The sequence below is a fragment of the Ciconia boyciana genome, chromosome 7 (genome assembly GCF_034638445.1).
Source record: "Ciconia boyciana chromosome 7, ASM3463844v1, whole genome shotgun sequence".
NCBI lineage: Eukaryota > Metazoa > Chordata > Aves > Ciconiiformes > Ciconiidae > Ciconia > Ciconia boyciana.
The window spans coordinates 18,357,144-18,383,204 of NC_132940.1; the positions used below are offsets into that span (position 1 = coordinate 18,357,144).

At 37.4% G+C, this 26,061-nt stretch overlaps 1 protein-coding gene across 8 annotated transcripts; it reads right to left on the reverse strand.

Moving 5' to 3' along the window:
* Positions 1 to 512: 512 nt before the first annotated feature.
* On the reverse strand, positions 513 to 26,061 carry KYAT3 (kynurenine aminotransferase 3). Of its 8 annotated transcripts, none has more exons than XM_072868099.1 (14): positions 26,025 to 26,058; positions 20,813 to 20,929; positions 17,512 to 17,579; positions 16,100 to 16,244; positions 13,257 to 13,406; positions 11,911 to 11,997; positions 10,411 to 10,533; positions 10,202 to 10,322; positions 6,132 to 6,208; positions 5,142 to 5,231; positions 4,320 to 4,506; positions 3,224 to 3,297; positions 2,685 to 2,771; positions 514 to 1,257 (listed from the first exon to the last, which is right to left on the reverse strand). In XM_072868099.1, the coding sequence occupies exons 2-14, from the start codon at positions 20,909 to 20,911 to the stop codon at positions 1,195 to 1,197; spliced, it is 1,371 nt and encodes a 456-aa protein (XP_072724200.1). In that variant the 5' UTR covers positions 20,912 to 20,929; positions 26,025 to 26,058; the 3' UTR covers positions 514 to 1,194. The 8 variants fall into 8 exon arrangements, with proteins under 8 accessions (XP_072724205.1, XP_072724200.1, XP_072724199.1 ...); XM_072868098.1 differs by lacking the exon at positions 26,025 to 26,058 and adding an exon at positions 25,750 to 25,998; XM_072868096.1 differs by lacking the exon at positions 26,025 to 26,058 and adding an exon at positions 25,750 to 25,998 and having other exon boundaries at positions 20,813 to 20,939.

Genomic DNA, 26,061 nt, shown 5'->3' on the forward strand with positions numbered 1-26,061 from the left:
TATTGAATTTGTTCAGGCTTTCCACCATAAGGCCTCTGGGAAGAATATAGAAACAACATGAATATAGAAACAACAGAATATAGAAACAACATAACACACAGCCTTAAAAGGTTACCTACCTGGATTGCTTCTGCTAGTGGGAAACCCATCCACAGATGAAAAGATCACAGAGAGAACTGAAATAGGAGACAACTAGAAAGGAACTCTCCATATTGATCTCTTTTGAAACAGTCCTTTATCAACTGAGCTTGCAACAAAGTTAGTTGAGCTCCATAGCACAGTATTAGGCCCATCTCCATGCTCCCCCTAGATCTGAAGAGTCTGAAGTAAGTTTGGTGTACAGTTACTAATGTTGTGAACATGGTAAGAAAAAGGATGGCAGGATTAATTATGTCACTGTACTTCTGATTGTGAAGGAGCCTCTAAAGCAAAGTCTTTTATTTTGCTTTGTAGATTCATCCGTGTAATAAATAAATAAATACGTAGACATGAGTAAATAGAATTCCTACTCTAGATGCCACTTCTATAATTTTATTGAGGACTGAATACTTTCAGAACAGCACACATGACTATTATGGGAAAATAAAATAGTAATTATGCAACATAGCACTTTTCAATCTTGCGATTGAATTCAATACAATTAATTCAATACAATAAACACCATATTGATTTAACTCAATCACTTTATTTAAACTGATGCAATTTATGCATGGATAGGGTAGGTAGGTATGTATGTAGAAAGTCACTGCAAGTATCTAACATGAGGCTTATCTTAATTTTCCTCCATTGCAGGCTATTGGGTTTCACAAACCACGATGTTTAAGTCTCAACCCCTAGTTCCTATACTATCTCATACCAAAAACACTTCCCACTTTTTTGTGTATGTTTTAAAATATCTATATCATCTATTTATTTTAACAGTCCTAGAAATTTTTGTCTTTCAGTAAAAGAAGTGAATCCCATTGATTTTTTTTAGGAAACACATAAATTATTTTGGAAAGAGTGAAAATAACCTCTGAGTTGCTTTACACATATTTCAGTAAATCATTGTTTTAACTCCTCAGCAGGTGGCAGCACAAAGTTATTTACAATGTCATATTAATTCTGTACTGTATTAAGTAATTTGTTCTTAAATTTGCAATAAAAAACCTACTATTAGATAATTATACCGGATGGAAGAGTTAATTACAAAAATCAGGCTGTCTGTTTATTCCAGTTCTTCAGGATCACTTCAGCTGCATCTAGTGTGCTGTTTTTCTGCAAAACAAGATATGTGACTATCACTGCAAGTATGGAGTTCTTGAAAAGAGAGTAGCAGTCATGATTATATCATCCCAAATCAATATTTGGCACTTTCACTTGCATCCCGTAAATATCTGTCAGTCAGTTTTTCATTAACAGTTATAGCTACAACTCTAGACTACACAAAGAATTCAATGCTGATTCCTTGCAAATATTTATTAGGCATATTTAAAAGGGAACATATTTTCTCAGTATTCATGCTATCAAATTTAATGAAAGCAATACTTCTTATATAAATGCCTGGCATTTATGCAGTAATGTTCTTGGCAGCTCTATATTGGAGACATGCTAGCATAGTTTCCTAATCTTTATGCGTACAGTTGGGATTTTTAAATCTCCATGCAACCAAGTTAAGCTGTGAACTACTTAAACATAATCCCTCTAAATACGGGTAATTTATCTATCCACTGGCCAGTTGTGTGGCTTGGCTACAACCTGGTGAGTCATACAAGTAGTCTTTAACTTGACATGATTAGTGCTGTTCATCCTGGGCAAGCCACTTTTACAACCAGCAAGTTTCATCCTGGTTGTTACTGGCTCAGTTTATATCATAGCCTTTATACCTCATCAAAAGAGCGAAGTAACACAAGCAGAAACTCCCCTTCATTACTGGTTCAGGTCAAGGCTCCGATCTTTATACTAGAACAGTTAAGGAGTTGCACATGTTCCATTATTCTGACTCTGTTACAGAAAAATCGGGACACATCTGAGGGCTGCAGGCTTATCAAAGCTTATGTACCTGTCCCCAAAGTCTTTCAGTCTTTTCAAGAACACATTCAACAGGAGGAAGAATATGTGAAAAGGAGGTGCTCACAAAATGGCAAAAGTCAGCCCATTCACAAAAAACATGTAAGATAACTTCCTGTGTCTTTGTTTTCTTTTGTAATTCGGAGCTCGTGTGAAATCCTATATATTTTCAGGCAAGTGAGCTAAACTTGAAGGTGACCTCTTCACTGTTTTTGTTGTTGGAAACTGAATGGGCATGGGATATACCACTCTGCTATACCATTATTCTCTGCCCTGCATTATAGAAATCACCTTAATTCATAGCGTACCTGTGTCATTCATTTTCACTGTCACCACTGGTCAAGAATGTTTTTTAAAAAAAAATCAATAGAGTAAACTAAAAAAGGCCTACCCACCCAGTTGTTTTCTGCCACTTGCCCTTCTTAGCCATGCCACCCACATTTATGGTTTAAAGTCCCTCAGCAAAAAGGCAGCTGAAGCTACTTTGTGCTGAATTTTACACCAAGCTAACTTTCATGTTCTTAAAACCATCCAACTCAGGAGATCCTGGGCAAAATGTAACAATCAGTCTCTTGCAGATTTCTGTACTGCATTGATTTTTAGGAGTCTTAAGTCTTCTCAGGACACAAATTTACCTTAATGAAGCAAAAACGTATATATTTTTCAAACTGCCTTTTTGTCTCAGGACCACAGAATGCTGAAAGAGGAATTGCTGACAGCTTCTGAAACATAAAACAGAAATATTATTTGCTTATTTTATATATGTATTAAAAAAAAAAAAATCTGTTTTAAGCATGATGATTTTACTATTCCATTTCTAGAACTGTCCCTTCCAACATGTGAGGGAAAGACAAGGTTCAGTTTTGTATGCACCAGCTAGGCTTAACTAAATTCAAATTACTTTTCTTAAGCAGAACATTTCAAAGGTACTTTTGTACAGCTAGCATTTAAGCATGCTGAAAGAAAAGTGCTGGGACATAACACAAACTTACAGGGTACATTTTCAGCATATTTAGCAATATTTTAGCCACATCATTATCAGCAGTTACTACAAACACCAAATAATATTTTGAATGGAATATCTCTACTACATTATTTAATAAGTACAGCTGCACTGCTCTTGCTTTCAATAGAAAAGCATTTCTAAAACTAGAGTATGACTACAACACCTTACCTTAGATGTTATCATCCATTTGACAAATTTATAATCATAAGGTTGTTTCTCATCTACATCAGAGAGATCCACATCTAAAAAAATTAAATTTAAAACAAACATGTTGTAAGATTTTCTAGACTCCATTGGGAAGGCATTCTTTAACAGCACTTTATTATAGTTAATACTTAAGAATAAAGATGTATGCTTTTATTTTAAAATATAATTTTAAAATTATACTATAACAATTAAAATAGGCCAACAGATTGAACCGTTCCATTATGACCTGAGCACTTGCTTTCCATTCAAAGCAAATTCAGACATATAGCTTGGAAGAAAGCCATGCAGTACTCCAAGAAGTCCTCAAGTCTGGGTTATTGAGGGATCAGGACTGTGGAGGGTACTGAAGAGTGTATTGCATGGACAGCAATAATCACTGCAACTGCAGTTTCCTTATCTGTGAAACTGAGCTATCTACAACTTTCCGACACATGGTAGCACTGCAAGATCCAGCTGTGTTTAAACATTTGTGTGTGAATGGTAAGTGCCATTAGGACCAGTTAGTGAAAAATGTGGAACTAGAAAATGTTCCCCTGTGGGAATTCTTCCTCCAAAGTTACCATAACCTAAATTTCCAAAAGGTTTTGTAAATTTTGGTAGCATTTTACAGTGTTTAGAAATCAGAATGCCTCAAAGAGCCTTCAGGATATGACTTCAGATTAAGAAAAACAAACAAACAAAACAAAACAAAACAGAAAGGGGAAAGTACAAATGGTACGAACTCAGAACATTAAGTTGGGTGCTTGGCTCTCAAAACTCTTTCATAATCATACACCTTTTGCAAATAGAAATTTTTATCCACCTCCTTTATCCTCCCTAAAACTTTGCCAAAGCTTTGCAAAACACAGACAGTAGTTAGGATCATAAACAAGAGCTTTGCTGAAGCTTATAAAATCTACCTCCCAGGCTAAGGTCAAACAGAAAATTTCAGTCCCGGTTAGTACTTCTGACAATGTTGTGCAAACATGAAACAAGAATATACTTAAATTAAGTTTGCATTTTCAGATTAACTATAATATTTGCTTTCCACACCCTTTTTAATAAACTTTATACTAACTTAATGTAGAAACATCAACAATCATAAAGTATCCTCCATCTGGAATGACGGGCTTTAGTCCAGCTTCTTGAAGTAGCTGAGCCATCCGATCACGCTTGCTTTCCAGCTCTCGAGACAGTGAGTAAAAATAGCAGTCTGGGTCATCCATGCGTTTGTAGTCTATCCAAAATGCTTGTGCCAAAGCCTCCTGGAAACATAATCAATGTTCAAAGTACTCATGGACTCTCAGTAAACTCACAGACACTCACACACTTCCTATTGAAATCACGTGGATTCTTCTTCGATTCTGGCCCTTATTAAGCAAATCAGTATATACAAATTACAGAAGCTACATCCAAGTGTGTAATTTGTTTATTACTTTGTGCTGTGGCAACACCCAAAGCACCCAATCATTTGCTAGGCACTAATCATATAGAGGAGTCATAGTCCTTGTTTACAAGGGTTTACAATCCGAATTGAAGCTAAGTTTAAATTATTGATAATAATGTATCATAGAATACTAGAAACTAGTAGACAGAGATAACGCTCAGTAAAACAAGACCTTATTGCAACAACTTTTATTTGTATTTGCTAGGAAACCACGAAGATTGTCATGTTCGATGCAAGAAGCAGCAGTTTGTAGGTGAAAGAAGAAAGAATATGCAAGACTGATTTTTTTTTTTAAATATCTGGTGAGCTGACCAAATTCATTCCCTCTTCTTGCACCCCAGAATACATATTTTGACAACTAAAAATTCATTGTCATGATTATTGTTTTATAACAGTGAGGCCTACAGTTTTGCTACACCAGAAAATAACCTCCTCTGCCCCATCTGTACCTACCTGTAATGGAGTTGGGCAAGTATACAGTGTATTTTGGTGAACAACTTGCAAATGCTTAATCAGGTTCTGGGGGCCAATAGACCAACCAAGCTAAGGGAAGAAAGCATGCATATGTTATACTTACAGCAGTGGTGTTACTAAAAATTAACAGAGAATTAAAATTAGCCAATATCTCAAGTTTTTCTGTTTTAAGAGTTGGTAGTGAATTTGTTTTGATAAAAGAATTAAGAAAAGAGCTGGTTTACACAAAGTTTGCTGAATGATGCCATTAAAAAAATTCTAGATTTGAGACAAGTTATAGTTTCACTTATCCCTCTCTCTCATAGGGTACTGAGCAAACTTTTAACTCTTCATATAACAAGGGTTAGAAATCAAACTGAGCATTTATTAGGAATGTTATTCCTAATTGTTTTAGAATCTTTCCATCTCATAAGCTCCTGTGTCAAAGGTGGTTTGAGCACAAAACAAAAGCTCACTACTGAATCATGTATGTCATGGTTCAGTTTGAACACAGGTGATGAAGAAGAAAGACTTTAGTTGCCAAATGGTTAAATATTCTTGTTTACTTTCTGATATGTATTTTAAAGTCAAGCAAAATATTATAATTAAATATTTTACAGAAATATAAGCCATTCCAAAACATACCATTATCACAGTCTGAAAATATCACCACAAAACCGGAAAGTTAAAACATGATAATATCCATGTTTTCTTCAAGAATCTTGACTGGTTTTGAACAAATCATACTGTGTTTGTTTTTTTAGTATTGTTTTCTCACAAGAGCTTATTAATTGAGAGACAAGAAGATAATTAAAACATGGGTGTTCAAGATAGGTAGTTGCTCCAACTGAATGCTATCTTCATGTTTTGGAGACATGGAGATTTGCCAGAAGCTTTCAAAAGACAGGTCATAAAAACGGAGACTTTTTAGTGTCATAAATGCATTCTGCTATTTATATAACAGAACTCTTTTATATTGATTCTCCTTACCTTCCAGCCAGTTACACTGTATGTTTTTCCAGCACTTCCTATAGTTATTGTTCTTTCCCACATACCTGGCAATGTAGCTGTATATAAAATAAAATTAATTGGGTACAGGTGCACTCACATATTCCATGTAGTTAGAAAAACTGTATGGCCTCTAGCTCAGAGCTATATGTTGATATATCATTGCAGAATATTAAGCAAGCAATGAGAATATTCTAAAATTATAGCAATTGTAACAAATGAGAAAGGATATATGGGCCAATGCTTTTTGGCATGAAAAGAAGGTAAGGATTAATGAAAGGAGAAAGAAGAGGCAGAGGATAAGAGGCACAGTCTGTGAAAACTACGTGTTAGTTATCCTCAGCTAAAATGCATAATTATTCATAAGAAAGATATGATCTAAGAAGTGGCTACCCATTCATCTCAAGACAGCATTATTTCTGATGCCTTATAATAGCACCATATACAATATTAACTGAGGCGCTGCAAGCCATTTTAATAGAATTGTCCAGGTCAGTGTCACTGGCTGTCTCAGACATCAGAAAAAGAAAATAATTACTAAGACTTCTAACCCAGAACCAAACACCGTAAGAATCAGAAAACTAGCAGAGTGAGTAAATAAATTATGTTTTGTCATATAATTTGAACAGGCCTGGGACTGACTGACAATATCAGCTAGCAAGGATTAAGGGATGCATGGAGGCCTATCTCTGTCTCTGTATCTGTATCTGGTAGGAGACCAAAATCCTTTGTTTCCCTTCCAAGGACATGACAGAGCAAAGGTCTCTTCCTGTAGTTTGCAAATTTTTTTCTGTACACTGCTTCAGGGGAGCTCTATTTGGACTCTTTAACTTAACTTAATTCATTTTCAACAAAAACTGATAAATCAAGACACTTAAGTCTGAGACACAAAGTTAGACAAGGTCATACCATTACTGCAATTGCAGTGGTCAACAACATCCAGCTCCACCTCATTTGTACACTAGAACCACTACCAATGAATCTGTCAATTGTTAAATCCCCTCGCTAGAGAGGCCAACAAACAAAGGTTTTCCAAATAAAACCACTGAATTTCGTAAGGAAGTTTTTGCAGCAGTTATCTGCATTAGACATGGTATAAGTCTTTGCAGTTATTTGAAAACATGTATTGTATTTTTTTGAGCACACTTGCCAAGAAGAGAAACAAAACAGCAGGAAAGAAACTCATATTCCTGTTAGCCCACCCATATTCACTCAACTGCTCTGTGACCTTGAAAACAAAAAGGCGGTTTGAACAGATGCATATTCTAGCTAGCTAGGTCAAGAGTATAGATCACTTTCTAAAGGCAACCAAAGGAGCTCTCACAGACTGCAAAAAGAATTGAATTTCAAAGATAATGCCCTCTAGTGAGACTGTTTTGCCACATAGTCATAGGAATTCAACCTTGGAGATGGAATGTAACAGCATTTCAAACAATAGCCGCAGCAAAAGGGCACAGGGGAAGAAGCAGCTCCATTGCTTTTACAAGCAGCAAGTTTTAAATAGAGAGGGAAATTCCTCCATGCCATATGGCAACATCATTATATGACACCATAACCAAGTCTGACTACAATTTAAAAACTAATGAAGTGCAAACTAACACGTATTATAAGCCTGTTACCTGGGACGGCACTCAGCTTGTTGAGAGGCTTGTTCAGAATCCTCAGTTATGAGATGCAATCTCTGAATCTGCCAGTGCAACACTAATCATTACTTAGAGGAGGTCCACGGTTTTACGGAAGTCAGATAATGATGAGAAACATGATGAAGTGCTCTACACTACAGAAAACTGCTTCAGTGACAGCACAAAGACTGTACTAATTTTATGATCTGTGGCTGGCAACCCCTGTTAAATTGTATTAAGGAACCACCATCAGACCCTGTAAATTGATGCAATATCCATTTTGCATCTCACAAAAAAAGTGTCACTACATTTGATGGAATATGTAAAGGTTAATATGGAAACACAAGGGTTTTTAAATAGTGAAATAACACATTCATTTTTTCTTGTATTACCTTTTGTAGACTTAAAAAAAAAAAATCTAAGAAACTTAAGTTACAAAGAGCAGATCTTGTTTCTTTTACTGAAATAATGTTATTGTTTACAGTGTTACCCTGAAGGTTTTATAGTCATTTTAACACTAAAGTTAAAGATGATATCATGGGATCTGTTAGAGAATATGTACCTAAATCTAGCTGACTAACTGTCCAGGGTTCAACTTGCATCATCATTACACAATATTTTTACATTTTATGCTAAACTACAGAATGCCTTTTGTTCAACTGGAAATGTTTTGGTTTGAAGCATTAAAATGACAATACTGATACTAACGAACAATAGAATTACTGTGTCTTAAGAATTCACCACCTGTCCACTAAGACAAAGTGTAACTGACAACATGAGTGTTCGGACTTGCTGCCATTGCAAAGGAAAATGGATTACATTACACCACCCACAGAGATTTTGATTCTGAGGATGGCTGTTTGCATGAACCACCTGCTAAGCCCATGAAGAAAGCTTTAACTCATTTTACTTTGCAACTGGGACATGATAAGCCACACATGATCAGTTACTGTGGTAACTTGTTAGGATGCACTGACTCAGATTACTATCACATGAATGTACCCAAAATGTTCCCCTTCTTCCATGTCTGAAGGTCTTCAAGAGGGTATCACTATCAAGGCACCACAACAGCCATGAAATTGGGCCACTTTCAAAACAGACTCATAGCCTATGCATGGCAAATACAATCAATGTACTGCAGCTGTATGATCAGCAACTGTGTAGCTGAGCTAATAAGTATTGCAAGGTCATTTAGATATAATTTCCTTTTTATTGTTTATAAGATTCAGTTTTTACAATGATGTAGCCCCCACTAATGGAAAGGGGTTTTTTATTGCCACTCTACATATATGGAATTGAAGCATAGAAGCAAAGTTATTCAGCATTCAACCTGTGGTAAAGCCAGAAAAAAACCCTAAGCTTTTTCATGTCTAAGTTATATTTATGTCTCTTGATTTCATTGTTTAATCTCAACTAGATGTCTCTATTGCACGTGACTGAAACGTGCCTTCATTATGACAATAAGTACATCATAACAGATAGTTTATGCAAGATGCTACCATGAGAAACAAAACGTTTGCACATAGAAGAAGGAAGTTTTGGACTCTAGCCAGCTCAAACACATCAGCAGATCCAAACCAAGATCACCACACTGGAAACTCTTACATAAATGCTTAGCTGTAGCATTATAGGATTGAGGAAGGAGTTTGGTAACCTGCGCTGAATTCACTTGTTCTGAGACAGTGGGAGTGATTCCACTAACTTCAGTGAAACTTGGATCAAGAAGTAAAACAAGAGGGACAGGAACATAACATCATATTTGGTTTTCTGGTTTGTTCTTGCAATGGTGCTTTACCCCTGTAGCAGTACTGCCTGAAGACTTTTGCATGTTTTCACACTGCCCACGCAGTGACTTACTTCATTTAATTCAATGTCCATTATTTAACACTGTCTCTGCACTTCGGAGGGACAGTGTTCATGCACTATCTCCACACTAACCTTTATACTCTTTTTTTTCTTTTTAGAAGTCGTGGAGCAAAAATAATTGTGTTCCTCATTATGCATTTCCCTCATTGATTATCTCTATAATGCGTTGACAAGGAAGTTTTAATCCCCCTTCCTTCTATTAGTTCTTCCGCAAAGCACAGTCCAATATACATACATGAACAGCAGTTACACTTGTCATGGCCAACAAAGTAACTGAACAAGAATGGGATATTCAGATGATCATAACTGATTTATGAGCATCAGTCCGACTGGTTTCTATGGATATCTGCTTCAAAGTCACTCAAGAGCTTTTGGAAATTCTATTTGGAAATTATTCTTTAAAATATTTTTCAGAAGAGGGAGGGGCTCTCCTCCTTAGAGTCTAAACACTGTAAAATGTTCAAAGCTTGAAGTTTGAGCTCCTTCCAGCAACCATTATCTCTGAGAGGCACATTTACAACATCATTCCACAACCACTTCTAAGATGCCACAAAAAATCAGTACCTATTTTAATGTGTTTATTTCCTTTATACACCAGCCATTCATATACCTCATCGCTGATGCACAGGCTATCATGTTTAATACAGAGATCAGCTATTACTTGGAGCTCTTCTCTGGTAAACACCTGGGATACAAGAAAGTAAGGGACAATGCATTAAGTAGTATTTAAGACATACTCTGAAATTACAGTAGTGTTAAAGCAGGACTCTTACCTTGCCTATAGGGTTGTGTGGCGTATTCAGAATAATTGCTTTTGTTTTGGAATTAAATTTTTTTGCAAGTTCAGCAGGATCTAAGACCCAATCAGCACTAGATGCAGAGTTTCCATCATTTTTCTAAAAAAAACCCAATAAATTTATGCATTACTTGAATATAACAAGTTACAGCCTAAATAGAGATGCCCAATTTACCACCCTCAGACATTTTCATAACCATACTTGACAACCTATCCAATCTGTCCTGCTCTCCTGGGAGAAGGCACTTCTAGGAACAGGCAGGGAGGCTAAGAACAAGGTAAATTATTGTGACAGTGGCTGTCCTCTCCTGGCCACTGTCTGTCTTAAAGCCTCCCCAGGAACTGGTTTCCAGGATCTGGTTACACACATGCTGATTATTACTGGGCTTCCTGTAATGCAGGAAGCCCAGTCACATGACAGGAGAGTTTATGGCCTTCCCAGCCACTAGAACAAGTGTGTGCATGCTTGTCTGGAAAGATTGATCACCACTGGAGAGATTCAAGGTCTTTTCCTCCTCCTTGTCCATATGAAAATGGCCAAACAGTTAAAAATCTGCACCACTGAGGCTCTGGAGTTGCTGTAGTATTACATACGGACAAGAAAAGTTTGGGCCAGTTGCTACAGAGAACAAAGAGAATGGCCACACTAACTTTCTGACACCTGCACATTACTGGGAGAGGGCCAGACCAAAAACAAGGGTGTGAAACAGCCAGTTTCTGAGGGCACCCAGAGGAACAGTCTCACCTACTCCCACTGCAGTCTCAGGGGTTTTGTCACTCTGTTGTTCTGATTTCATGGTGTCCATGCAACAGTCCTGCCTAAAGAGCCCCTCAGCCCTCCCCATGCAAGGCTGCCAGTCACCCAAGGCAACAGTAACAAGCAGGATCAACACTTTGCATCCAGAACGATCCTTGCAACCTGCCAGCATAATGCCAACAGTACCAATTTGAAAATTAACCCATACCAAAATTATTCCTTTTTACCAATAAAGGAAACAGTAATTCTTATATGTATAGCAAATATGTCTACTGCATGATCGCTCCTTATTTAGTAAGCAGATTTTGGAAAAGAAATTGTATTCTGCCATTGTAGGGGTTGCTGAAGGGATCAGAAATGAGATCCTTTTGAAAACCAGTAGATACAGAAATTGCACTGATATGTGATCCTTCTTCCCTTATTTATACTGAAAACATTCTCCGATGACACCCAAAAAAGGAGTTTTGATCAGCTTTTAGAATGCACAAACTAAAGTAAATGAGAAACATTGTCCCACCTTCTCCGACAGTAATAAAATATTCTATCTGCTTTGGATTATCATTGTCTCAGACTTACACTATAGCAATCTATCTCATTTTTATATAATTGGATATTATGAAAAACTATACAGAAAAACATTGCCTAGAAGGTGTTCATCAAACTGTATTGAGTATGGATGAGAAACTTTATATGATAAATAATTTTTAAAAAGCTACTCACGTATCTCAGTGGGATAAAAACAGGCTTTGCACCCGCCATCTTTACCATTGGTTCATAACAGTCATAAAATGGCTCTATTATTATTACCTGAAATTACAATCATCAGTATCAGAAACCGAGAATTTACCGTGTAAGATACCATCATATTTCCAGATTTAATTTGGTGGTATAACTTGATAATGTTTCTGGCACTCCATCCTGATCTAACACTGCAGAATGTTCCTTCTTTTAGAACATCACATAACAATGCCTTCAGTCTAAGTATGATAAGCACTACTCATTTTTGACAACACACACAAGCTGTTCTTCTATAGTTACACATTACAACTATTAAGATATAATATTAGGAATATTTGGGTCCTGCACACAGATTTGAAGGTGCAAGGTAAAGATGCAAAGATGGGAGACAGCAACACCAAATTGTTGAACCACAGCACAGCGGCCCTAATTCTGTCCATGAATTCCAGGATTTCGAAGCATCTCAAAATCTCAGCAGAATGGCTTAAGTCCTCAAATTTTATCAGAAGAAAATTTTCAGGTAGAAAAAGAGGACAAATTCAAGGAAAATTGTGTAGAGGCTAGATAAATGAAAAAACAAAAAAAAAACCAAAAAACCCAAAACCAAAGGCTAATAGCAGAGAACTGTTACAAAAACAGGGAAGTGAATATCAGAGCAACAGAAAAGGAAGAAAAGATACAGATGAGAATATATTATACAAGCGCAACCAACAAAACACTGAAAGCAAAATGGATGACAACACAAAAAGTTCTTGTCCACTACAGATACAAACAAATATCCCCCCCAAATGACTTTTAATATCATTGTCAAAAAGGCAGACATCAGTAGCAAAGGGATGAATCATCACCGCTAGTACAGTAAACTAACAATCCTTTCTTTAAAGGGCTTTTTTGCTTTTCTGCTACCTATGCTGCTACCATGCAATGGTCCAAAACAGAACTTGATACACAATGGTTATTCAAACACCAACAATACTTTGTGCCACCCTTAGTCTTCTGTTGCAGACAACAGCCCACAAATTTTCTCAAACAAGAAATCAGTGTGTATTGTGTTACCTAACAGTAATAGCGACAAAGAAACTGCTATAGGTACCATAAGTATGAAAGAAAGGGGTTTGTGAGTCGGTGAATGATAGAAAGACATCCAAAGGATAGTCTCCTGATCACAGCTTCTGAAACTGTAAGTCAGATGTGCAACTGTAACAAATCAAATTAACGGAGATCAGAAAGAAGCCCCAATATTAACTTATATTTAAAAGCGGACGAATAAAAAACAGGTAAATTCTAATTTCAGTGAGTACATGTGAATATTTCAAATAAAAACTTACTTCATCTCCCTCTTCAATTAATGCCTGTATTGTACTAAAGAGAGATCCATAAGCTCCCACAGTCACCAGGATATCTGTGAGAGGATCAATCTTTCTTCCACAAACTCTCTCGTACACTTGAGACAAGGCTTTCACCAGCGACGGATGTCCCTGTTTAAAGCAAACAAATGCAACTGATTGGTGTGTTCCTGACAATGTACAAAGCCTAGGCTTGGGTTTTTTCCACATATATCAAAATAATACATTTTGAAATAGAAAAATATGACATGAGCCCTCAGTGTTAACGGCTGTTAACAGGTAGCACAGTTTAAAGTTTTTGCACCTTAGGGAAGAAAAGTGGTTTCAATTTATTCGTATCTACTAGGAAATTCTTTTTTTATATCTGATGCTTTTTAATTTCTATCTTATTATCACATCTCAGGATAGCTCCAGGTAGCCTATAGGAGTGCTAGGACAAGAGACAGGAGGAGAGAAGGGAATACTCTGACACCAATTCATCCTCACGCCCTTTAGAGTCTCTTTCCCACCTGACGATATTTCCATCTGAAGCTCCTTCTGTTTCTTTCCTTATCTTTCAACTAAAAATTATTTGGTGCAAGGGAAATCTTTTTATTCTGTTTATATTCTGCTGATAAACAGCACTTGTGATCAGAATGATGATTCATAACATCATATCCCAAATCTCAGAGCACCATTCACCATTTGTGTTCCCTACAGGGACATCGCAGTTAACATACTCTTCTCAAAATGTGCAAAGAACAAGAAAACAAACATGCAACAAAGATCATATACAATATGGAAATAAGAAGGCGCAATTCTCTTTACTCAGGAAGACTACAGGTTTCCTGCTGTGAAAACCTTTTTTCTTTTTGGATACTTGGTAGAAATAGAAAACAGCTCTGTAAGAAAATGCACCTATGTAACAAAAATCCTTCTCTAAAATATTGAACATTGTACCTCTACACACAAGGCATAAAATCATGAACCCTTCTGTAAACAAGAACATTACCACAAATTAAGGCTTACAAGTCATTGTTGATTCAAATGACAGCCATTTCTTGCCATGAGCGTGTCAGCTACACAGGAATGCCGCACCACCCAAGTCACATTAAGTCACTCTACAGGCCGTAGCCCTACAGTCCATGAGAGGTCCAAGTGCTGAGAGCTGAGACAATGTCTCAATTATAAGATGGATGTGCATCATTCATACTCATCCCTCCCATATTTGCTGCCACAAATATTTATGCTCAAAAATCTTAGAAGTGCAGAAGTTTGTAGAGGAAGTGCAAAGGCCAAAAATGATCCCACCCATCTTTTGTGTGTGTCTGCCACTAAACAATTGCTTTATACTTTCAAGTTATACATATATATATATACTCTACTTGGAGAGACTCTGCACACAACTGAACGTGATTAAACCAAGTGACCCAAAGAAGGATGGTAATGAGGCTACATTCACGGGGGATTTATTTTTTTTTCCTTTTTTCTGTTCTTGCCAGGGCCCTGAGTGCCCTAATAGGCCTTAATGGCCCTGACCAGCCTCACCTGGGGCCTCTACCCAGAGCTGTGCCCCTGGTCCAGGGGCTCCATTTAAGTGCTATGCAGGAGGGTTGCTGGTCTACAATTCAGTTGCAGACATGCCTATACCTGGCCATAGACCCTGTTGATCCCGGCCCCTACCTGTAGACTGATTCTGTGGCTTCACCTTAGACCTGCCTTGTCACCCTGGACCTGCCCAGTGATCGCTGGGTTATGTCTAACCGTGGTTAGCATTGCTGGGCCTGACCTGTGGCTTGACTTCCTGGCTTGACCTCAGGCCCACCTCACCACCACAAGCTTGCCTGGTGATTTGGGCTGACCTCAGCCACCATCTCTGGGCCTGCCCTGCTCAGGTGCTGTGAGACTGGGCCCTGGATGGTGAGGCCTCTGCCCTGCTCACTGTGATAGCTTCTCCTTTAGGGGAGCTGCTGGCCACTGCTGCTCCCTGTCAGTTCTAATGCATGCAGATTCTCAGAGAATAGGCAAAAAGTTATGTTGGAACATAATGCACAATGATGCCACAACTACCAAAGCAATTGCTGACCTACCAGTCTATACAATGTTTTTCTATCACTGTTGCATAACATGGTCATCTGGAAAAATATTAGATAGACTCCTTAGGGTCTTTTAGCAATCCTGACACATGATTCTCAGTTGGGCAATATGTTTCACCTTTACCACAAAATATAAGAAAGACAAACCAAACAAGGAAGTGGTCATACTAAACAGTAATAGTCCACTTGAATATCCTGCCTTGGACAATGATAAATGCCACACACTCACACCGAGCTCATGACATAAAGTCTACAAGCCACCTTACAGAATGGGTGGTGACTATCTTCAGGGGCAAAGACTTACTGTTTTCATCACTTCCTAATCTCCACTGAAATGTACTAAATGTTATGGGTGAATCTTTTCTTGATCCTAGAGGCACTGTCTCAACTGGTATCAAGTATTTCTTTCTCATTCTACCATTATCCTATCTGATTATCCTATCCTATCATGTTTACACTTACCAAAATCAGAGGTAAATGTATAATTTACACTCTTTAAACTGTGAATTGACTCTTCAAAGACAATCTGTCCCATATTTTGCTCTACCATTTTGCTCTTGCTGAAGGATTCTGCCTTGAAGAAGCCTACACAGAGGATGTTCATTAGTAACAGAAAAGGCTACTAGATAAACTTAATTTGGGACATAACAGTATGACCTACAGATAAAACTGATTTAAAGCAAAGTCAATTTTTTTCCCCCGTGGCATGTTCTCCACTAAACTTGGGTCCTCAAGTTCCACAGTACTTACAAAGCCTCGTGTGTACTGGTTCAGTCTGTCAACTGCCGCTGCCTTTGCCAGCTCTTCCTTAACATAGCGGGGAGGGCTTATATCAGGAAGGCCCTGACCAAGATTAACAATTGAGGGATCTGCTGCCACCTTTGTAAATTCAACCCTAAAGGGAAAAAACATCTCAAAGTTAACATACCAGATAAAAATTATCTTTTCCTTCATTAGCATTAAAAGGCAAAAAAAGTATTTCACACTGCCAGATTCACAACTGTGGAAACAGGTTTAAGTAGAGTGCTCCCATGGAGAGGTGGGGGCTGGGACAATAAGTAACCACAAGAGTCAGAGAGAACCCGATAAAAGGTTGACTTTCTGCATCCACTGAATAACTTTTCTGCCAGCAGAACTGTGCTCAGATGTGCACACACACAAACACACAGTAACTCTGGATATAGGCAGAAATGGAACACTACCCTCTTTGCAAAATGAAGTAGACCGAATTAGAACAGGCACATTAAATGATTTAAAGGCTACATTCTGTCAAGTCAAGGTGTCATTTAAACTATCCACTCACCTCAGAGTGCTGTAATTTTTTTTTGTGATTTTAAGCAACAGACTGTTTCAGGCTGTTCATTAACTTTTCCTAGTAGCCTGGCAGATACGAATGTTAGGATTCTTGAACATTTTTTTTTTTCCTCCCTTCACAGGTACACTTTGCCTTTTACCCTTTTCTCACTACCCAAATGTTAACAAGATTTAAAAAAAAACCAAAAAACAAAAAACAAAAAACCCCCCAAAACACCAAACAAAACCAAAAAAACCCCACATAGCATCACAGTTCTGTCAAAAATGAATACAAATTGCTAAAAATGAGTTTGAGGCTGGATGACCAAAACACTATGTATACACATATATATACATACAACTAACGTAAGCCCAAAATAATGTTTTCACCAACTAACAAAATCCCATATTTACCAGTGATGGCAATATTGCTTTGAGACCAATTTAATACCTAGAAAAAAGTGTATTTAAAATAATGAGCTAAATTATAAAGACAAATATAATGGCTTTAAAAAGAAATCTGACTCATTTGGTAAACACAAATCAAGTGTAATTGAAATACATTACTCAACAAAATTAACATTTAAATTTGAAAGTCAGCTATACTACCATGCCCAAGAGTTATACTTGTCTTATGTGATTTACTAGATGAAGAGAAGCCCAAGCCTAATATTTAAAGCCCAAGAATAAGAATTAATTCACACCTTTAACAGAATTTGGTTCATTGCTCCTAAGCAGGTGCGAAATATATTTTAGCATAGATAGCAAGTGCTATGTACCTTCTTATTGGCAATAATTATCAATTTGGAAAGAAAATATATCAGCCAAAGATATTTTCTGAAATTTGCAGATATTTTTCTTTTACTTACCACACATTGCTATCAAGGCCTTCAATTCGTCTTGTGTTTTTGTGTCTGAAGGCCATTGTCTGCAAGATCAAAATATACAGACAGAAGGGTTTTGTTAAGAAAGACAAAGTACTATATTGTTGGATTCTGCATGACAAACTTGCCTTCATGCTTTCTCAAATATACCACTGCCAGCTGAATTCAGTAGTTACACAAAATTATAGACATGTTCTTTCATTAAAGCTTCTATAATAGCTTGAATTCAGACTAACAAGAAAATACACAAAAATGTCCTAAATTCTCATTCATCATTATCTAAAGCCACTGAACTTTCAGCAAGGATGGAGCAGGGGCATAATTTAGCTCAATAGCTTTAAAAGATGACCTAAAAAGAAAAGAATAGGGTTCATACATTCTTTTTCTTTTCTATGATATACTAACAACTTAAAGACTGTGTTATTTCTCGTCCAATTCCTGCTCAATCCGGTTTGGAAAGCGTGCATTTTCTGTGTAATTTTATTTGTTAAATTGATGGGTAAGAGGAAAATAGCAAAGACGTTTCCTATTTTCATTCAGACTTTTAAAACTTTAAAGTATTTACTTACAACACAGCAAAACCACATTAGAACATGGTTTTGCTGTATATTCAGAACTTCAATTAAGGTCTTGGAAAACTGCTTTAGAACAGACTTTCAATGAGTACTCTCTATAAAAGCAGAGAAAACTTTACTGATAGTTGTGGTATTTTTAAGCTAAAAAGATAAAAGAAAGTTAGGGGAAAAAAACACATTTATTCCTATGTGCAAACAAAAAAGTGCAAGCCAATTCTATCTTTGTAAACCAGCTTGATACTGGAAAAAAATTACAGAGGAATTACATAGTCCCTCAGTATTCCAGACACTCCTGTTTCTTTGAGTCAGACTACTGATTTTCATGACTTTTACCACGGCTAGCTATTGTTATTGTCTGAAAGATTCAAAAACCATACTCTAGCTACCATACTGTGAGAAGAAAATGTCTGTGTTACCATTACACTCCAAAGTTCAACTTTGAAGCAATGGGAATAACTCATAGTAGAAATATTATGCAGGCACATGTTTGCACTCAACCTGTTTACAGTAATGAAGCTACCATAAACATAATGATTTGAAGAATGGGAAGCTATAAAATTAAACAGATACTTCTCTGCTCATATGTCTTCTCTACAGATCTGATTCTGACCTCATCTATGAGACACAAACACCAGAGGAATCAAGCACAGGACACCTTTTATTTGTCCTCAGGAAGAAAACCATTAAGATAACTAGAGAGGTGAAGTTGCACTTCTTGACACAGAACATACACCATAGTTAAGAAGGAGTTCTGACTAGGTAATCCATACTGCATCTATTTAAAAATACACATATGGTTTAGAAGATTAATCCAATTTTACAGTGTATGTCTTGGTAAATATGATTAATATTTGGCTGTACTATATATTATACTATATATAGTATTAGTACAGTATAGGCTGTACTAAGTTATACAAATAACACAGATACTACTTAGACTGAGACACACACACACACACACACACCTTTTTTCACATACTAGACTAATTCTCGTACTACAAGGAATAAGAAGTCTCATCTTCAATCTTTCCAGTTAATAATGAGAATTCTGTATGCTGCCATGGGTAAATTTGGTCCATTGACCAAAACAATTGAAATTGTTTCAATTTGCTAAAAGCTAAGGGCTTATCAACTGCAGGACTTCTATAATTAACTATAATGTAAATCTTAACTGCATTAAGTAACCTTCCCTAGCTAAAAATGTATTGACAAGTAAAATAAACCTTCACCTTACAGCTCTCATACTATTTTAGCTTCAAATATTTAATGATTCAAATCTTCCTATTTATATTTTCTTGTGCCTTGAAACTAGTTTTAAAACAGAATAGCTGGACCTACATTCGTTTTCAGGTTTTCACAGATTCAGCTTACAGTGGGGTTCAGGTCCACCTTATTACTTTGAGAAAGCCAATCAATTAACTGACATTTTAAAATGATACCTTAAGTATCGTTCTTCCTTCCAGAAGGTCATGAGAATTCTTAAGGCTCTCTTTTTGTTTTAGCCCAGTTATGTCATCACTTGATAATTTTCAAGCCAATTCTAGGTGCAGGGCTAGGATTTCCATGAGTTTAAGATTGGTGTTAAGCAGGAGAGGCATGTCCTCATCAAGCTCTAACTCTGACCTCCTGCTTTCCCTAACACTCTCTATCAGGGCAAGCACCTGACAGAAAGTCAGGTGCTGCTCGTATTTATCTTCCTTCCTAATACAAAGAAACTTGTGATTAAATTGAATGGTAATATGTTTAATAAAGGTAGAAGCAAATACTTTTACATGGTGCATAATTAAATTGTGGAATTCAATGTCAAAAGCTACAACTGAAGCCAAGATCTAAGAAAATTCAAAAAAACCCCAGGATTAGATTTCAGCATGTTTAGTGAGAATATCCTGCTCCATTAAATAACATACAAATACTTACAGCATATGAAAAACTGACTCAGGCAAAAGCTGACCTTCAAAGTGGCTTGCACGCCACTTTGGGCAAAATATGTACAACTGTCCAGTGTAATGGTTTGAACATCTGTTTTGAAGTATCTGACATGTGCCTTGGTTGACCCAAGTTGCTGACTAGATGAACTCCTGTTCTGACCTGGGAACACAATTTACATTCCAGTGTTCTATCTGCAATGCAGAGTGTGACCTCCAACCATCTACCATGTTGCAAAGCTCTATTTTCTCTCAACAAAACTGGAAGACTTAAAATGAAGTTACACAATCTTATAAGCAGTTAAGCTCAGAAATTGATAAGATTCTGTATAAAATTAAGTTTGAGGTACTTAAATACCCCTTGTTATTGCAGCATCAAGAAGCACCACTACTCTCATTTCATTAAAGGAAAACTGAGATACAAAGAAATTAATTGACTTACCAAAAGCCTGTGATAAAGCTGGGATTGAACCTGTCTCCTGTATCTCAAGCTCTAGTGCCCTAACAACTAGGCAGTCCTTCTAACCTGATATGTGCTAGATGTGACTTTAAAGACTGAAAAGGATACACAAAGCAATAATGGCCAAATTATGTTATGCTACTGTGGTTAAATATTTGACTGATTCAAATATCTTATTTTGTTCTTGATATTAAATGTTTGGATCAATGTACCAAGAAAGAAGGAAAACACAGCTAATGCATATATATTGGCAACATTGCAAAATTAGTGCTTCTCTAAAATATTGCACAAAACAGTTTTATCTATGAAGCTGAAGGAATACTTACTGCAGAGGCTGAAAGTTTGATGGATCTGGAAAGCAAATCTGTTCGTAGTTGGTATGTTCTAATGCCAAGGCAACAGAAGCTTCGTGAAGCAAAAAGCATGCCTGCATAATAAATGACCTGAAAAAAACTTACAGATTCCAGGAATGAGTTTCTACACATCACTAAGCAATTTTAAAAGATAAGATCCCTTTCTCTTCCCTTCAGTGATTTTGTTTCATTGAAATAAGTTCTAGTAAATTATTACCTTATCACATTTGTAAGCACAGAGGATGAAACTTTTTAACTGACAGGGCTGCAAAGTGTTTCTGAATGTCATCTAGAAGGAAGGTTCCCTCTATTTGACAGCATTGATGATCTTTTCCTTGAATGAAAATTAAGACTAAATGCAATTCAACGTTCAAAGTCTCTGTTAGAATTGTTGTGAAAATGTGTTTGTGTAATAAAAATTGCTATTACAATTGCCAATTTAGACAGAATAGAAAAAGAGTCAAATTTTTTAAAAGTCACACAGCTTTAAAACTGGTCTTCATTTTCAAGTGTTTCAAATCGGGTATTCTGAAACAGATAGTTAAGATCACCAGTCACACTGGAGAAGCAGGCCTACGCACTTTATATAACTATACTAAGTTTTGCCACAGTGACTTGGCAAACATCAGATATCTACCATGGCAGAAAACAGACAGCTAGAAAGGATGTTCTGTGTGGAGTAACAGATCATTCACTGACTAGAGAAAATGTGCCCTCTTAATCAATAACTATAAAAAAGAAATAAGAGCTGGTACTTCAGGCAACTACTTCCAGAATGTATTTTTAAATATATATATTGGATGACATTGTCCAAATGACTGGTATGTGTAAAAGAAAAACGTAACCCATAGACCTATGTCAGAAACACAGTAGCCACAGCAGTATAATTATTAACTTTATTTTCCATAGTTTACTCATTAAAGAATAGACAACCCCTGCTTCTCCCCAGACTTTGCTACCTGGAAAGGGGAAGAAAACAAAAAAGAAAGAAAAAACTATACTATTTGTATTAGAAACAAAGGAATGCCATTGCCTGTTCAAACAATACCATACAAGCCTTGCAGATAGAAGTAGAGAAGGTGTTTCAATATCAAAGTAAAATATCATTTTTCATTAAGAAGAATGGATTTAGTCCAACAAGAAAGTGTTCTTTACACTTTCAATGTAAACTAATAGAAAAGGTCAATCAATACTTCCTTTTAACGATGCCTCATTGAATGAGTTAAGTTTTAAAAGTATGTTGATTTTGCTTTTCCCTTATTCCAGTTCTACAAACTCAGTCTCATTTGTGAAATTAGGGTCTTTCTCACACAGTACTGAGTTGTAGCTAAATCAATTAAACCCTCAAAAATACACGTGTAATCGCATTGCATTTAGCAATCTGCAAGTATACAATTCATTGACACTTCCTTTATAAGAAGAAACACTGGCAGTTGCCTCAACTCTGGTGGCCTGAGGGCTAGCAAAAATAAACAGGAATTAAATCTTAGACACTAGTCAGCAGATATGCTGAAAGACACAAAAGAAATTTATCTGTTTAAAAAGACCTGTAACTACATTTTAAGTTACTTTTAATAACAGCACTTAGCATATTTGACATAATCTTTGATAATAACTACATGAAATAAAAAAGATTGTGAAGGCCTCTATTTCTCTCCTTGTGTATGCTTACAAAAACCACTTATGTAACATACTATCTATCTTAAAATGCGACTATAACAATAGTGCTATTCTCCCAGGGTCAGACTAGAGACAGGATTACTCTTGCAGCACGCTGCGAACACTTGCAGTAGTTAGCACAGAGGGACAAACATGCATATCTTTGCCTGTTTCATTTTGTGTTGAGGAGTAGCAAAATTAAATAAAAAACTTGCAAAACTTACATGCAAAACTAACTTGCAACTTTTCTAAGAAAAATTATTAACAGCTGTAAATATTTCTAGCATTAGTGCCATGCTGCACTGAAAGACAGTGTGGTATTTGACAAGCCATTATTTGACACAAGGCAATCATACAAAAACACAACATAGCATGAGGAGCTGGAGACCTGTATCACTGTGGCATGGTCAGTCTCTGGCAAGTACCTGAAATGCCTGAAGTAAAAAATGATACCCACCTTTAACACCACAGAAATGTAGAAATTGTGAAAACTTTATGAGGAACATAGTGGAAACAATACTTTGCTGAACAGCCTCAGTAAGGAAAGTCAAGGTACTAGCATGTAACATTTGCCCCACTACATTTCAATCTTTGTGACACTTTCCCAGCAAATGCTGAACAGCATTTCTTCAGACTCAAGAGGACTCAGAGACAAGACTACTGGCCACTAAATGGGAAAGCCTCCTATAAAATACTTTTATGACTTTTTTTCTTTCTAAAAATACCTCTTCTATCTTCTGCAACTCCCATTTAAGCTACTAAATACTCCCATTTAAGCTACTGTAGGAAGTAAAGGCAAAGGCCTCCTTAATATAACCAGACACTCTCCCACACTGATCTCAAAAAAATGCAAGACCTACTCTTTTTCTTTTCTTTCCCAAACACACACATCCTCACTATAATTGTATATGGCATGTTAATACATATCACAGGCTCAAGAGAATTATTTACTGTTACTTTTAGGATGAGTGCACACTTAATTATTACCTCTGTATGTGTTTTGGCAATGACCAAGTATGTATAAGACATCAATGAGATGTTTTATAACGTCCTAAGGTAAGGTTTTCTCATCAAGACAGAGAGTTGCTTCCAGCTCAGGGAAGTTACACAGTAGTAGGCATCTACAGAGGTACTGAAAACCCTGTTTCAACTCTCCTAAAAATTTGTAAGGTTCTTCAAACACAGAAAATGCACTGGTCTTTGTGGGGGAATGAAAAGGTATTGATTTTTTCTTTCTTAGTCTTATTAGTGTCTCTCTTTTCAATCTTGGAGCCAGGCCCTAGCTTTTTGGCCAAGAGTCATGTCTGTTAAGCTCAGAAATTAACAGTTAGGAATACTTTTCATCCCATTCTGATTTTCAGTGCTCTGAAGCATTCATGCTTTAACTCATAGTCAGTCCTCCTGGAATTCAGGCTTGCATACTGAGAGAAAACTTTGGAAAAAGAACATATTAGGGGGGAAAAAGGATAACGAATGACTACTCCTGCAGCTTCCTATTTTTTTAGAGTGAGAAGCAAGGAAGGCTACCAGAAAGGTCAACACAGTAAATGTTTTTTAGTGGGGCTGGGAGGAAGACACATTCTGGTTGTTAATCTGGTTTAAACTCAGATTTGGTGATTTAAACTAGATTGGAAGATATAGTTAGACTTTGTAATGGAAACTCTATGAATGCATCTGTGTACTAACAGTCATTTAGCTCGTGCTGTGCTCTATAATCACTCCAGCACAGACACAACCTCTGAGTTGCAGGCTCTTCTGCTCCCTTCACAACAGCTACCCAGCCTCCTGGTCATACAGTACCCTGACCTCAGATGCTGCTGTACCACCAGGGCATTTTATGAGAAGTTACATGTTTGTAATGATTTTTTTTTTTTCCTGTTTGAAACTAAAGGCCAAATGCTGCTGCCCCTTCATTTCTGAGCTTCAGTTATACTACCTCTATAAAAACAATGCCTCTGAGCTTGAAAGACTTATGGTCAGACCCCTTAAGCTGCTGCATTTTTTCCATGTAACAAGTAGTCTCATTTTACTGTGCAGTCTCAGCGACAAAAGTCACTAGAAACACTGCAGGCCCATCAGCCACCACAATAATGTAAATATAATCCCTGTTATATTTGTGTTGTTTTTAATATTTGTTGGATATGCAAACCTGGAAAATGTTACATCTCAGCCAAACTTTGTGAAGCCTTTGAAAGACTGTCCTCTTCGTATGTGTTGAGAGGATGAAAGCTTTCTCTAAAGAAAGGGTGCCATCTTACTGACACCTCTCCAAAACTTTTTTTCCTACCATCTAAGAGTAACAAATGACATGTCAAGCCAAGAGAACTGTTGCTAAAATTGCTGGACTCAGGAAAGTTGGGTGTTCTTATGAAGGGCACTGAACTTAAAAACTGCTGTATTGTAAAGGATTTGTTGTGGTAGTGTAGTCAGTCAGGAGCCAGTGGAAGGCCGGGACTTACGTAAAGTTGGTAAGGGGGATTCAGACTGGAACGTGGAATGTCTAATCAAAAATTATTGTCCTTGGGAGTGAAACACATCCTGGAGAAATATGTAAGCTAATTAAGATGTTTTGGGAAGAGTCTGAAGCTACTAGTAGAAGTGTGATAAGAAGCACCCTCACGTGAACTATCCTCATTATAATACTAAAAGTCACACCCCTTGAGCTGGAGACCCCGGCCCAAGCAGAGACCCCTCACCTTTGAGCATGCGCAGAATATTAAAGTAGTACTGTAGCTTTAAGATCGAGACAAGAAAATGTAGACCAATAGAAAACCGCTTTGCGTAATTACTTATGTATATGTATAATTAGATTGTATAAATATTGTACCTGCATGAACTAGCCGTGTGCTAGCTTTGTGGAATTACCACCTAGCACCTGGTTTTGCACAAAACCAGAAATAAATTGATATCTCGGCTCTGTGTGTGTATTGGGTGTTGCACAACTGAGTAATGAACTCCGTTTGTGAGACAACAGTAGTCAACATTTTGTTATTTCTTCTTCCATAATCTACATGGAACAGAGAAAACTGAGCATGGAGAAATAAGTTTTACAATATGGAATGAGGAGAGGGATAAGGTTGTGGGGGGTTTTTTTCTTACTTTTTTCCCCTCAAATAGCAGCTTTGTCATTTAGCCACTTTATATGGCGCTTATGCTTTCACTGACGCCCTCTACCCACGCATATTTTCAACCTGAAGCACTCCGCGTTTGCAGCACAAAGTCTGAAAGGCCAGAAACTGCCGGGCACTTACCCCGCCCTCACCGACAGGCCCCGCGTTCAGCAGAGGGGAGGGAGCCGACCGGCCACGGACCGCCTCCGCCCATTACCACTCCGCATTTCGCGGGCCCGCGGGCCCGGCTCCCGGCCGCTCTGAAGGCCAACAAACGCGGCCATCCGCCACCCCCAGCTCCGGCTGGGTGCTGGCGAGGCCCAGCCCGCCCCGAGGCCGCTTCCCCCGCAGGCCCTCGGCGGAGACAGGCCCTGAGGGCTCGGCCTCCACCCCCTGCCCGCGCCACCGCAACTCACCGCCCCAGCGCCGCCTACCACCGGCCGCCGCGCTCCC